The 13398-nt window shown below is 40.9% G+C and overlaps 1 protein-coding gene across 1 annotated transcript; it reads right to left on the reverse strand.

Annotated features, from left to right (window-relative positions):
• Window positions 1-5593: 5593 nt before the first annotated feature.
• LOC106088242 (cuticular protein 47Eg-like) lies at window positions 5594-6034 on the reverse strand. The gene is made up of 2 exons (XM_013253660.2): window positions 6023-6034; window positions 5594-5938 (listed from the first exon to the last, which is right to left on the reverse strand). The coding sequence occupies exons 1-2, from the start codon at window positions 6032-6034 to the stop codon at window positions 5594-5596; spliced, it is 357 nt and encodes a 118-aa protein (XP_013109114.2).
• Window positions 6035-13398: the final 7364 nt, after the last annotated feature.

A 13398-nucleotide genomic window follows, 5' to 3' on the forward strand; every position in this document is an offset into this window, starting at 1 on the left:
GAGAGGATTATGAGATGATTATTTGTATTAGTATTTAATGTTTTTAATAAATTGTTTTTTGTGCTTGATATTGGAAATTGATAGTGGAACTATTTCTGGTTTAGATCAAGCTGTCTCCGGTAATATCATGCATTGGTTGGTTGCCTTGCCTAGTGTGAAAAGGCAGCCTACATAGCGAAATTGGCAGCCCCATGCCAAGATTGAGGCATGGGGCCTCATCATAACTTGACACATAGGACTAATAGTGTACTTATGCAGACTAGGTACGGCAAATAGTAGCATGTGTAGCGCATGTGGGGAAGATGATGAGACGTTGGAGCGTTTATTATGCCAATGCCCTGCTTTTGCGGCTGACGAATTCCGGCACAATACCAGACATGAATTCCTGACTGCTTTCGCGGCTAACGGCCTCCTGCATTGATACCGGGACACAATACTAGACATGAATTCCTGACTTAGATTTTCTTTTTTGAGGTTACTTTCTATAACGTGCATCACAACTGTGGTACGGGTATTATAACTTGTTTGCTACACCCAGAAGGAAGAGAGCTAGACCCATTGATAAGTATATTGATCGGCTTTATGACTAGGATCATCGTCCATGTTAATTTGTGTACAAAGTACAGGTCGCAATTTTCATCCGATAGTCTTCAAATTTGGCACGGGTACCTTTTTTTATATATCTTTCCTAGAGACGAAGCCTATTAAAAATCGTCCGATTTGGACTAATATTGCAATAATATCGCAATATTTGCAATTAATTGCAATGTGAATCGATTTTCACTAAAGTTGGCACAAGGGTCCGATATTACTAAGTCCCGATATTACTGGTGAATTTGAAAGAAATCGGTTCAGTTTCAGATATAGCTCTCATATATATCTGTCGCTTGACTTTTACTTCTACAGTGTTTGCAACTACTTTTTATACCCTCGACCATAGGATGGGGGTATAAATTTCATCATTCTGTTTATAACACCTCGTAATATGCGTCTAAGACCCCATAAAGTGTATTTATTGGGTTGCCCAAAAAGTAATTGCGGATTTTTTAAAAGAAAGTAAATGCATTTTTAATAAAACTTAGAATGAACTTTAATCAAATATACTTTTTTTACACTTTTTTCCTAAAGCAAGCTAATAGTAACAGCTGATAACTGACAGAAGAAAGAATGCAATTACAGAGTCACAAGCTGTGAAAAAATTTGTCAACGCTGACTATATGAAAAATCCCTAATTACTTTTTGGGCAACCAAATATTTTTGGTCGTCATGACATTTTAAGTCGATCTAGCCATGTCCGATCATCTGTCCGACCATCTGTCCGTTCGCCCGCCCGTCTGTCCGTCCGTCGAAAGCACGCAAACTTTAGAAGGGGTAAAGCTAGGCGCTTGAAATTTTGCACAAATACTTTTTATTAGTGTAGATCAGTTGAGATTTTAAATGGGCCAAATCGGTCCATGTTTTGATATAGCTGCCATATAAACCGATTTCGGGTGACTTCTTCAGCCTCTAGAGGGCGCAATTCTTGTCCGATTGGACTGAAATTTTGCACGTGGTATTTCGGTACCACTTCCAACTATGCTAAATATGGTTCAAATCGGTTCATAACCTGATATAGCTGCCATATAAACTGATCTTGGGTTTTGACTTCTGAAGCTTTTAGAGGGCGCAATTATTATCCGATTTGGTTGTAATTTTGCACGTGGTGTTTCGTTATGACTTCCAACAACTGCTCTAAGTATGATTCAAATCGGATCATAACCTGGTATAACTGCCATATAAACCGATTTGGCTAAAACTTTGCATGAGGTGTTTCGTTATGGCTTACAACAACTGCACTAAGTATGATTCAAATCGGTTCTTAACCTGGTATAACTGCGATATAAACCGGTCTTCGATCTTGTCTTCTTGAGCCACCAGAGGGCCCGATTCTCTAATCCGATTTGGCTAAAATTTTGCATGAGGTATTTCGTTATGACTTTCAACAACTATGGTTAGTATGTTGCAAATCGGTACATAACCTGATATAGCTGCCATATAAACCGATCTGGGATTATGACTTCTTGAGAAGGCGCAATTCTCATACAATTTGCACAACTATTTTACAACTGCTTTTCCCATGACCTTAAACATACGTGTCCAACATGGTCTGAATCGCTCTATAGCTCGATACAGCTCCCAAATAAACCAATCTCCCGATTTTGCTTCTTACTATCCCGTGCCGAGAGGTTTTTTGTCCAAAGTGGCATGCAGCGGATTTATATGCGCACCCCCTTTTCAACCAAACCTATATCTACATCATAATTGATTTATGTACCGATATGCCTTACACAAGTCCCAGTTTCAGTGAAATCGGGCAATAAATCCGCTTTTTTGGGAAAAGCACCCTTAATCTAAAGTTCGGTTTATATAGCACCTTTGTTTAAATATGTTCCGATCTGAACCATAATTGGCAAGGATGTCAATGGATCTAAAATAGCTCACGGTTTAAAGTTTCACCCAAAGCGGGCAATAAATGCGCCTTTAATGGGCTAAAGTCCCTAAATCGGCAGATCAATATCTAAATATGGTCCAATCTGGACTATACATCTGTCGGACGACAGAAAGCTAAACTCAACTCACTATTTTCAATTTCATCGAAATTTGGTCGTAAATGCGCCTCTTATGGGACTAAGACCCTAAATAGGCAAATCGGTCTATATGGCAGCTGTAAATACGGCCCGAACTGGAACACGTTCAAGACAAATGTCGGGAGTATTAATTCAACTCATTGTATCCAATTTTACCGAAATCGGATAATAAATGCGGCTTTTGTGGGCCTAAAATCCTAGATCGGCAGGTGGGTCTATATGGCACCTCTCGATCAGAACCATGTTCGGTACAGATGTCGGCAGTCTTCATGCAACTCACTACTGCAAATTTCACCGGAATCGTATAATAAATGCGCCATTTATAATCTCACTACCCCAAATCAGACCATCAGTGTATATGGCAGCTATATCCAAAAATAATCCGAAGTGCCCCGGTCAAGAACTAACCTGCGTATTAAAGAAATACGAATCTGTGCTGAATTTTGTGCACAATTAATTTAAATTTTTATACCCTCTACCATAAGAGGGGGGGGGGGGGATACTAATTTTGTCATTCCGTTTATAACACTTCGAAATATTCGACCCCATTTTAAGTCGATCTAGCTATATCCGCTTATCTGTCGAAAGCACGATAACTTTCAAAGCAGTAAAACTAGGCGTTTGAAATTTAACAAATATTTCTTATTAGTGTAGGTCGGTTGGGAACGCAAATGGGCCATATCGGACCATGATTTTATATAGCTGCCATGTAAAGCGATCTTGGGTCTTGACTTTTTGAGCTTACAGGGGGCGCAACCCTTATCGGTTCATAACCGGACCCTCCCCCTTACCCTAATTTTCAGAAACCCCAGATCTCGGAGATGAGTGGTGGGATTTAAGCGACATTTTGTGTTTTCTCTTATATAGTACCCTAAAAATAAAAATTTGATATCCAAATTTCGGATGGGGTACCTAGGGGGGCGGCCCCTAGACGGCACAATTGTTATCCAATTTGGTTGAAATTTTGCATATGTTGTATGACTTCCAACAACTGTGCCCAGTATGGTCGAAATAGGGTACTACATTTTTTGATATCTGAAGGGGGGGCGGACCCTCCCCCTTACCCTAATTTTCAGAAACGCCAGATCTGGGAAATGTGTGCTGCGATTTAACCCAAATTTTGTGTGCCCTCATATAGCAACCTAAAAATAAAAATTTGATATCCAAATTTTGGATGGGGTACCTAGGGGGGCCGCCCCACCCTAAAACCTACCAAACATATATTTATACCAATCACGACAATATGGGACTCAAATGAAAGGTATTTAGGATAAGAAAACGTATGCGATATCCAATTGATGGACCAAGTGTTAGGGGGACCACCCCAACCCCCAAAAAACCCCTAAATCGGACATATTTACCGATCATGGCAATATGGGATTCAAATGAAAGGTATTTGCAAGTAGAATACGAATCTGATATCCAAATGTGGGACCAAGTTTCTGGGGGTCCATCCCTTCGCCAAAGCACCCCCAAACAGGGCGTATTTATGACCATTGGCAATATGGGGCTCCAATAAAAGATGATAAAGTTACGACCATAGCAATATGGGTCTCGAATGAAAGGTCTTTGGAAGTAAAGCACGAATCCGATATCAATATTCCCGAAAAAGTGTCTATGTGGCCACCCCACCCCCATAATACTACTCATATAGGACGTATTTGCTCACCATGACAATTTGGGTTTTAAAGAGAGTAGAGCTCGATATTGTTTTTAGGGCCCAAACCCAATCGGACATATGTACTGACTTTTAAAAGAAAGGTAGATGAGATTAGAAAACTAATTTGATATCCAATTTTGAGGCCACTGGCAATATAGGGTTCAAATAAATGATATTTGAGAGTAGATCACGATGTTGATACATTTTCAGGGCTAAATGTTTGGGGGACCACCCACTCCCCAAAAAACACCCCTTAATCGGACATATTTACCTCCCATGTCAATGTGGGGCTCAAATTAAAGGTATTGGGAAGAGAATACCCATACGAATTGATACCTACTTTCGGAACAAATTCTCTGGGGGTCTACCCCTTCCCCCAAAACACCCCACAAAAAGGAATTATTTACTGGCCATCAAAATACGGGGATTCAAATAGAGCGCATAATAAGCCGATTACTGGCTTAGATGAATGTCCATAGTGGCATGGATAATATCTGCACCCTATTTTCAACCTTACCTAGCCCCTACAGTAAGCTAACAACTAAAATGTGGTGGCAAAATCTGGGGTGGGGTGCCTGGGAGGGCCGCCCACCCACAAAACCCGTCTATCGGATTTATAGACCAATCAATACAATATGGGTATTAAATTAAAGGTGATTGAGAGTAGAAAACGAATCTGATATCCTATTGTGGGACTTAGTGTTACGTGGGTCACCCCACACCCAAAAAACGCCTCAAGTTAGACATATTTACCGACTATGGCAATATGGACCTTTAATGACTATCACTTTTAGAACCAAGTCTCTGGGTGTCCACCACACCCCTAAACATAACTTGTACTGACCAATGCACCGTGGTGTTTAAAGAAGAGGTATTGAGAGTAGAAAAATACACAGCAAAATTGGAATACATTTCCAACTAAAAATCGGCAGAAATTTCCAAAATTTAGAGTACTCCTACTCCTTATTGAGCCCCTAGACGGACAATTGTTATCCAATTTGGTTGAAAATTTCAACAACTAAGCCAAGTATGGTAGAAATCGGCCCATAACCTGATATAGCTGCCATATAAACCGGTCTCCCAATTTGACTTTCTGAGCCTCTGGAGGACGGAGCTGCTAGAGAATTGCCAAGATGCGGACTTGGAACTGCAAACTATCTTCTCAGCTCTAACATTACAGTCTCTCTAACATCTTCTCTTAGATACGCCATCATAACCTTCAGGTAGAGAACAAACCACTTCTATACATTTCAGGTAACATTTATTTTAAAAAAACACATAAAAACACAACAAATCAATCAATCATTTACTGGGTTGGTGGTGGGTGAGCATTAATGTATTCGATGGCCTTAAGGATGTGCTCTGGGATTGGTGGGGGAGTGGGCAACAAGGGTTGGGCAGAATCAACATGGTAGCCATTCTCATCGGCGGTATATTGAACAGAGACTTGTTCGCCTTCGGGAGAGGTGAATTCGTAGGAGCCCTTAACAACCCAGTTTTCACCATTCAAAGATCCCTCTTGTTGGGTCTTGACACTGTTGCCCAATTCGAGGGCGTATTTGAAATCTTCCACATTGACTTGAGATTCACTGCGGAGGACTTCGGCATCTTCGTTGGCGGCAACAACGGCCAAAACGCTGGCGAGTACGATCTATGGGTGACATAAAAAAAAGAGAAAAATCAAAAGTCACCAAAAGCCTTAACCGATAGTTTTGTGTTAAATTTTAGAACTTACAAAGAATTTCATGTTGATACAGTTGATTGGTAGACTCTACAAAAGTAACTAATGTCAAATCAAACTAATGGCGAACCATTTATACTTTGACCTAACCTACCCTCTGGCATTTTGGCTTGGGCTTTGCTTTCTGGGGACAGAAGTATGAAACTTGTTCTTTATGTTAATTATTTGGTAGACAAAATATGTCTACCAAACAGCCTACCATGAACATTGAAATGTGTACCTTAAGTGGCGTTTTGTGTATGGGCTTTAAGACAGACATTAATATTGATATTAATATTCATTTCTGTCATTAGAATCTTAGGCTTATTTTGTATTTTGATTGAGAGTGAAAATAAACATAATAATTCTGGGGGGATTTTGTATGATCAATGTGAACCAATTGGACTACTGTGCTCAAATCATATAAAATGATGTTTGAGTAAATTGCCAGTCATCAATTTTCATAGCAAATTTTGCTGTTATATACATTTATCAGGAATGTTCAAGACCTTAAATCGGCTAATGGGTTTATATGGCAGCTATATCTAAATATGATCAAGGATTCGAAGCGAACGAAAGCGGGGCCCAGAGCTATGGCCGAGCGGCCCAATTTTTGCTGGGATGGAAGCAAAATTTCCACAAATCGCAACGGCACGGTTTCCAGTCTCAACCTCGCTCTTTACAAACCCGCATAGCTCCGCTCCGGCGACCTGATCAGTACTACAGTTCCAAATTTCATTGAAATCAAGTACTATTCACCAATGAAGTATTATAGAGAGATCAGCCTATATGTGTGCTGATGGAATATTTCCGGCTTTACTACAGAAAGAGGCAGACTACCGGGCGCCTCATGTGGCCAATATTTTAAAAGCGTGCATAGGACTTGCATATACTACGAAAGCCTGGCAGGAGGTAAGGGTGGTGTTTATGCCCAAGCCCGGCAAGGCAAGCTATGCGACACCAAAGGCCTACAGACCCATAAGCCTTACGTCCTTTCTACTCAAAACCATGGAACGCATTGTGGATACCATAACAAAGAAATCCAGCGAACTGCTCAAATACAAACAGCATGCCTATGTCAGGGGAAGATCGGTGGAGACTGTCCTGCATGAGGTTGGGCATAAAATAGAAGAATCCTTCGATGCCAAAACGAACACACTGGCGGTATGCTACATTAACAATGTTCGGACCCACACACTGATCCAATCCTTACACCAGTACCGGGTGGATCCGGTCCTTAGAGACTGGATAAACCATATGCTAAGGAACAGGTGGATAAATTGTGTATCCCATGGCATAAATATAAGGGAGACAGTGGTACAGGGCACGCCGCAGGGGGGCATTTTATCGCCATTCTTATGGGTGACCACCATAAATGACCTATTACGGATGCCGACTGAGGAGGGATTTGTACCCGCCTGCTACGCAAACGATGTTATAATATTTCTATGGGGAAGAATCGGTACGAGCTGTGCTATGGCCGAAAGGGTCTTTCATATGTCATATAACTGGGGTAGACCCAGAGGTCTCAATGTTAACCCAGAGAGGACAGAAATTGGAAGTGTCACATTCAGGAGCGTACTGAGATGGCTCGGAGATATTGGGCACTTTGTAGACGGGTCGTAGGGTCGAAATGGGGCCTGAATACGAGGATAGTCAACTGGCTCTACAGGAGGGTGATTAGACCAATACTTACTTACGTGTCAATAGTTTGTTGGACTGCTTTGGAGAAAAAGTGCAACATAAGGACCAAACAACAGGTTCAGAGAACATATTGTCTTGGCATAGGTGGAGCGATGCGGACCACTCCCACTAGGGCACTGGAGACTATTCTAGATATCCGACTCATTGACATACAGATTATCTGTGAGACAGCCACTGGGGCTATAAGACTTAAGGCGATGGGAGAATGGATTGAGAATGGGAGCAGCTCATACCATCGCGGTATAATCGAAGCGACAATAGGTAACCTGGAAGGAAGGGAAGGGAAAAGGTTTCCGATCGGATACCTGAGATGAACCTTGAAATCGAGTGCGAGTCACTGCTGCCATCGGCACAGTCTTGGATTGACGGAACCCTAGTATTGCCATATGGAAGATCTTGTTACACGGATGGATCAAAGCTAGAGGACAGAGTGGGCCTGGGGTCTGCATTGAGAACCCAGGGACTGAGATCTGATTTAGACTGTCCCACCATAATACGCCCCTGCAGGCAGAGATCCGGTCGATCACGGCAAGCGTGAGGTGGTGTGATGCTAGCACAAGGACGTCGAGTGTAAACATCTTTACCGACAGTAAAATTGCCACGAGGGCAATAACAACCAGGACGGTAAGGTCACGAACAGTCTCGCAGTGTAAGAAGAGGATTAACGGCACAAATTTTATCTATAAAAATCAATTTGTGTTTGTTTGTATGGTTGTTTGTTTGTGTGTTCCTTATAGACTCAGAAACGGCTGAACCGATTTTCTTGACATTTTCACAGATGGTGCATGGTGGTGGATGGTGCAGATATAGGGATAGTGCAAAATAGGGTACTAAATGGTTAGATATCTGAAGGGGGAGCGAACACTCCCCCTTACCCAAATTTTCAGAAACCCCGGATCTCGGAGATGGGTGGTGCGATTTAAGCGAAATTCTGTATGCTCTCTTATAGCAACCTAAAAACAAAAATTTGGTATCCAAATTTCGGATGGGGTACCTGGGGGGCCGTCCCACCCCCAAAACCTACAAAATATATATATAGACCAATCAGGACAATATGGGACTCAAATGAAAGGTATTTAAGATTAGAAAACGTATATGATACCCAATTGTCGGACCAAGTGTTTGGGAAACCACCCTAACCGCCAAAACACGCCTAAATCGGACATATTTAACCACCATGGGAATATGGGACTCAAATGAAAGGTATTTGCGAGTAGTATGCGAATTTGATATCCACATTTGGGACCAAGTTTCTGGGGGTCTACCCCTTTCCTAAAACACCCCCCAAACAGGACTTATTTACTCACCATGACAATATGGGGCTTAAAAAAGGGTTTTTGAATGTAGAATACGAATGTGATATCCAAATGTAAGACCAAGTATTTGGAGGGCCGCCGCTCCTCAAAAACATGGCCCAAAGAGGACAAATTGACGACCATAGTAATATGGGGCTTAATTGAAAGGTCTTTGGAAGTTAAGCATGAATCTGGTATCACTATTTGGGAAAAAGTTTCTATGGGGCCAACCCCCCCCATAACACCACCCAAATAGGAAGTATCAGCTGACCATTGCCATTTTATTGTATTATTACTGTAAATCGGACGAACATATATTTGGCAGCTATATTCAAATCTGTACCGATTTTCTTCAATTTCAATAGGCTTCGTCTCTAGGCCGAAAAACATGTCTATACCAAATTTTGATCGGATGAAAATTGCGACCTGTAGTTTGTATACAAATTAACATGGACAGACGGACGGACAGACAGACAGACGGACATAGCTAAATCGAATCAGAAAGTGATTCTGAGTCGATCGGTATACATGTCAATGGGTCTATCTCTCTTGCTTCTGGGTGTTTCTAACAAACGCACTTAGTTATAATACCCTGTACCACAGTAGTGGTGAAGGGTATAAAAATTGTAATTTCGACGAATTAGCCTCTTGTGTATGTGGGGCAGGCCTTGTCCAACTTTAGACCGTCCTTACTTGTTCACTTGGTTATAGTGGACTATATAGGCGAATTTATTCATTACCATTCCATTAGAGAACAGGGTCAAACTTCTCACATATGAATGAGTGCGGTCCGAAGTTTAAGCTCAGTGAAAAGGGACCTTCAGTTGCATCCAAAAGGCGTGCCACAGTGCCACATCTCTTTGGAGAGAAGTTTTTGCATTGCCTCACAAATTTTGCCAGCATTAGGAGAAGATTATAACCGCTGAACTGGAGGCCACCGTAGCACAGATGTTACCATGTCCGCCTATGACGCTGAACGCCTGGGTTCGAATCCTGGCGAAACCATCAGAAAAAAATTTTTCAGCGGTGGTTTTCCCCTCCTAATGCTGGCAACATTTGTGAGGTACTATGCCATATAAAACTTCTCTCCAAAGAGGTGTCGCACTGCGGCACGCCGTTCGGACTCGGCTATTAAAAGGAGGCCCCTTATCATTGAGCTTAAAAACTTGAATTGGACTGCACTCATTGATATGTGAGAAGTTTGCCCCTGTTCCTTAGTAGAATGTTCATGGGCAAAATTAGCAATTTGCATTTACCCCACTACTGTGGTACAGGGTATTATAAGTCAGTGAATTAGGAAGAGAAAGGAAGAGAGATAGACCCATTGATATGCATACCGATCGACTCAGAATCACTTTCTGATTCCATTTAGCTATGTCCGTCCGTCTTATACATAAAAGACGGTCAATTTGTTCCTTATAGACTAAAAAACTGCTGAACCGATTTCCTTGAAATTTTTACAGATGGTGCATAATGATCCCGTGATAAAAATACGGTACTAAATTTTTTGATGGCTGAAGGGGGAACGGACCCTCCCCCTTACCTTAATTTTCAGAAACGCCAGATCTCGGAGATGGGTGGTGCGATTTAAGCGAAATTCTGTGTGCTCTCTTATAGTAACCTAAAAACAAAAATTTGGTATTCAAATTTCGGATGGGGTGCCTGGGGGGCCGCCCCACCTCCAAAACCTACAAAATATATATATAGACCAATCAGGGCAATATGGGACTCAAATGAAAGGTATTTAAGATTAGAAAACGTATTTGACATCCACATTTGGGACCAAGTTTCTGGAGGTCTACCCCTTTCCCAGAACACCCCCCAAACAGGACTTATTTACTGACCATGGCAATATGGGACTTGAAAAAAGGGTTTTTGAATGTAGAATACGATTGTGATAGCCAAATGTGGGACCAAGTGTTTGGGGGCCCGCCGTTCCTCAAAATCATGCTTCAAAGAGGACAAATTTACGACCTTAGCAATATGGGGCTTAAATGAAAGGTCTTTGGGAGTTAAGCACAAATCTGTTATCAATATTCGGGACAAAGTTTCTATGAGACCACCCCACTCCCACCTTTGCCATTTTAATGCATTATTACTGCAAATCTGACGAACATATATTTGGCAGCTATATCCAAATCTGCATTGGAAAAAATCGGTTCAGATCTGGATATAGCTCCCATATATATGTTTGTCCGATTTTCAGTAATAATGCAATTAAATGGTCATTTGTTAACCGATTCTCTTGAAATTTGGCAGGAAGGATTTTTTTCCACCATCGATATTACTGGTGAGTTTCATGGATATCGGTTCAGATTTAGATATAGCTCTCATATGTATATATCACCCGATTTTCACTCCTATAGCTACTGCAAGCACATTTATTGACCAATCTTGCCAAAATATTGCACAATGCTTTCTTCGATGGCTACCACAATATACATAGAGTTTGGTCAAAATCGGTTCAGATTTCGATATAGCTCCCATATATATGTTCGTCCGATTTCCACAAATATTGCTATAAAATGGTCTTTTGTTAACCGATTTTCTCGAAATTCGGCAAGAGCGATTTTCCCTTTGAGTCTCAATATTTCTGGTGAATTTCATGAAAATCGGTTCAGATTTAGATATAGCACTCATATATATATATCGCCTGATTTTAACTTCTCGTGTCACAGCAAGCTCATTTATTGATCCACCTTGCCAAAATTTTGCAAAACGCTTTCCTTGACGACTGCCACAGTATTTGAGGAGTTTGCTCGAAATCGGTTCAGATTTACATATAGCTCTCATATATATATTCGTCCGATTTGCAGAAATAATGCAATAAAATGGTCATTTTTTAACCGATTCTCTTGAAATTTGGCAGGAAGGATTTTCTCTTGACTCTCGACATTACTGGTGAATTTCATAGAAATCGGTTCAGATTTAGATATAGCTCTCATATATATATCGCCAGATTTTCACTCCTAGAGCCATTGCAAGCGCATTTATTAACCAATCTTTCCAAAACTTTGTAGAACGCCTTGATCGACGACTACCACATTATCTGAGAAGTTTGCTCGAAATCGGTTCAGAACTAGATATAGCTCCTATACATATGTTCGTCAGATTTTGGGCAATTTGCCATAATGTTGTCATTTGTCAACCGTATTTTTACAGTTGGAACATATTTGCTCGCCGAGGTCCATCAAAACTGGTTCGGAATTGGATATAGGTCCCACATTGTACCTATAGGGTAGGTGTAGGGTAGTATACAGTCGTCACCGCCCAACTTTTGCCCTTCCTTACTGGTTTTATGATGTTCTTGCCAGGCTTCGAATTCCGGCGTTCATAGTCATAGGCGGATATGTAAACCTCGGCACTATGGTGGTCTCCTAATTTACCGTATATAGTTGTCCTTTTCAAGTTGGCAGTTTTCTTTTTTTGCAATGCCAAAGGTATGCAACAGTGTTGAACACCAAACCAAAAATCGTTGTATATATAATAAAATCTTTTTAGTTATTAAAGATGTTTTATAACCAATTCCCTATTATTATGTTAACAGGTAGGTGTTAATAGTTTGATCTTCACCGCCCCCTCCTTTGTAGCCGCATAAATGCAATGCAAATACATAATTTGTAGGTACATATGAACATTTATACAGTGTTCAAACAGACAAACATTGTGTTCCGATCACAACTTTACTTTGTGGAGGTCAAAGTGTGTCTCACCAACAAGCCAGACGAAGTAACTCCAAACACCAAACCTCCACAGCGGTAAGACATATTAGTTAATTAATGCGGATATTATCCCAATCAGCGTGGCGATTACCTGTAATTAGCATATCCAACACGTTTCTGTCATTTCCAATGGTTGTCCAAACAACACCATCGAAGAGGCGCTTTGGCGTTCAAACTCTATAAATTGATTACGATTTGTCAAAAACGGTTTTAGTTTTCATTTAAGATTTTCTCAGGCAACAACATGGGCACCAAGTGTTGACACCCCAGCATTATTGATTAGTTCACGGCAATATGCATAGCCTAAACATTGGAGGGTTATTGAACTGCAAAGACAAATGCCTTGGAGGGAGGAAATGTTGATTTTTCTGTAAGCCCCCAAGCATTACATTGGAAACCAAACAATAACCAAACTTCGTGTAAAGATCCAGTGATAAGAGGTGGCATAACCGGTGGAATTAATCTTCAAACGAAAGAAATACCAACGCAACTTAAAGATGTAAAATGCGTAAAACATGATGAGCTTTTATTTAATATTCATTAATACACAGATTTTAGATGTTAATTAATAGGTGCCTTTGATGATAACAATGCGGACATAGTCATCATAGCGAACATTGAATTGTGGAAAGACATAAACCATCGGAAGTAATTTGAAGTCAATGGATAA

This window comes from Stomoxys calcitrans, chromosome 5 (assembly GCF_963082655.1).
Source record: "Stomoxys calcitrans chromosome 5, idStoCalc2.1, whole genome shotgun sequence".
NCBI lineage: Eukaryota > Metazoa > Arthropoda > Insecta > Diptera > Muscidae > Stomoxys > Stomoxys calcitrans.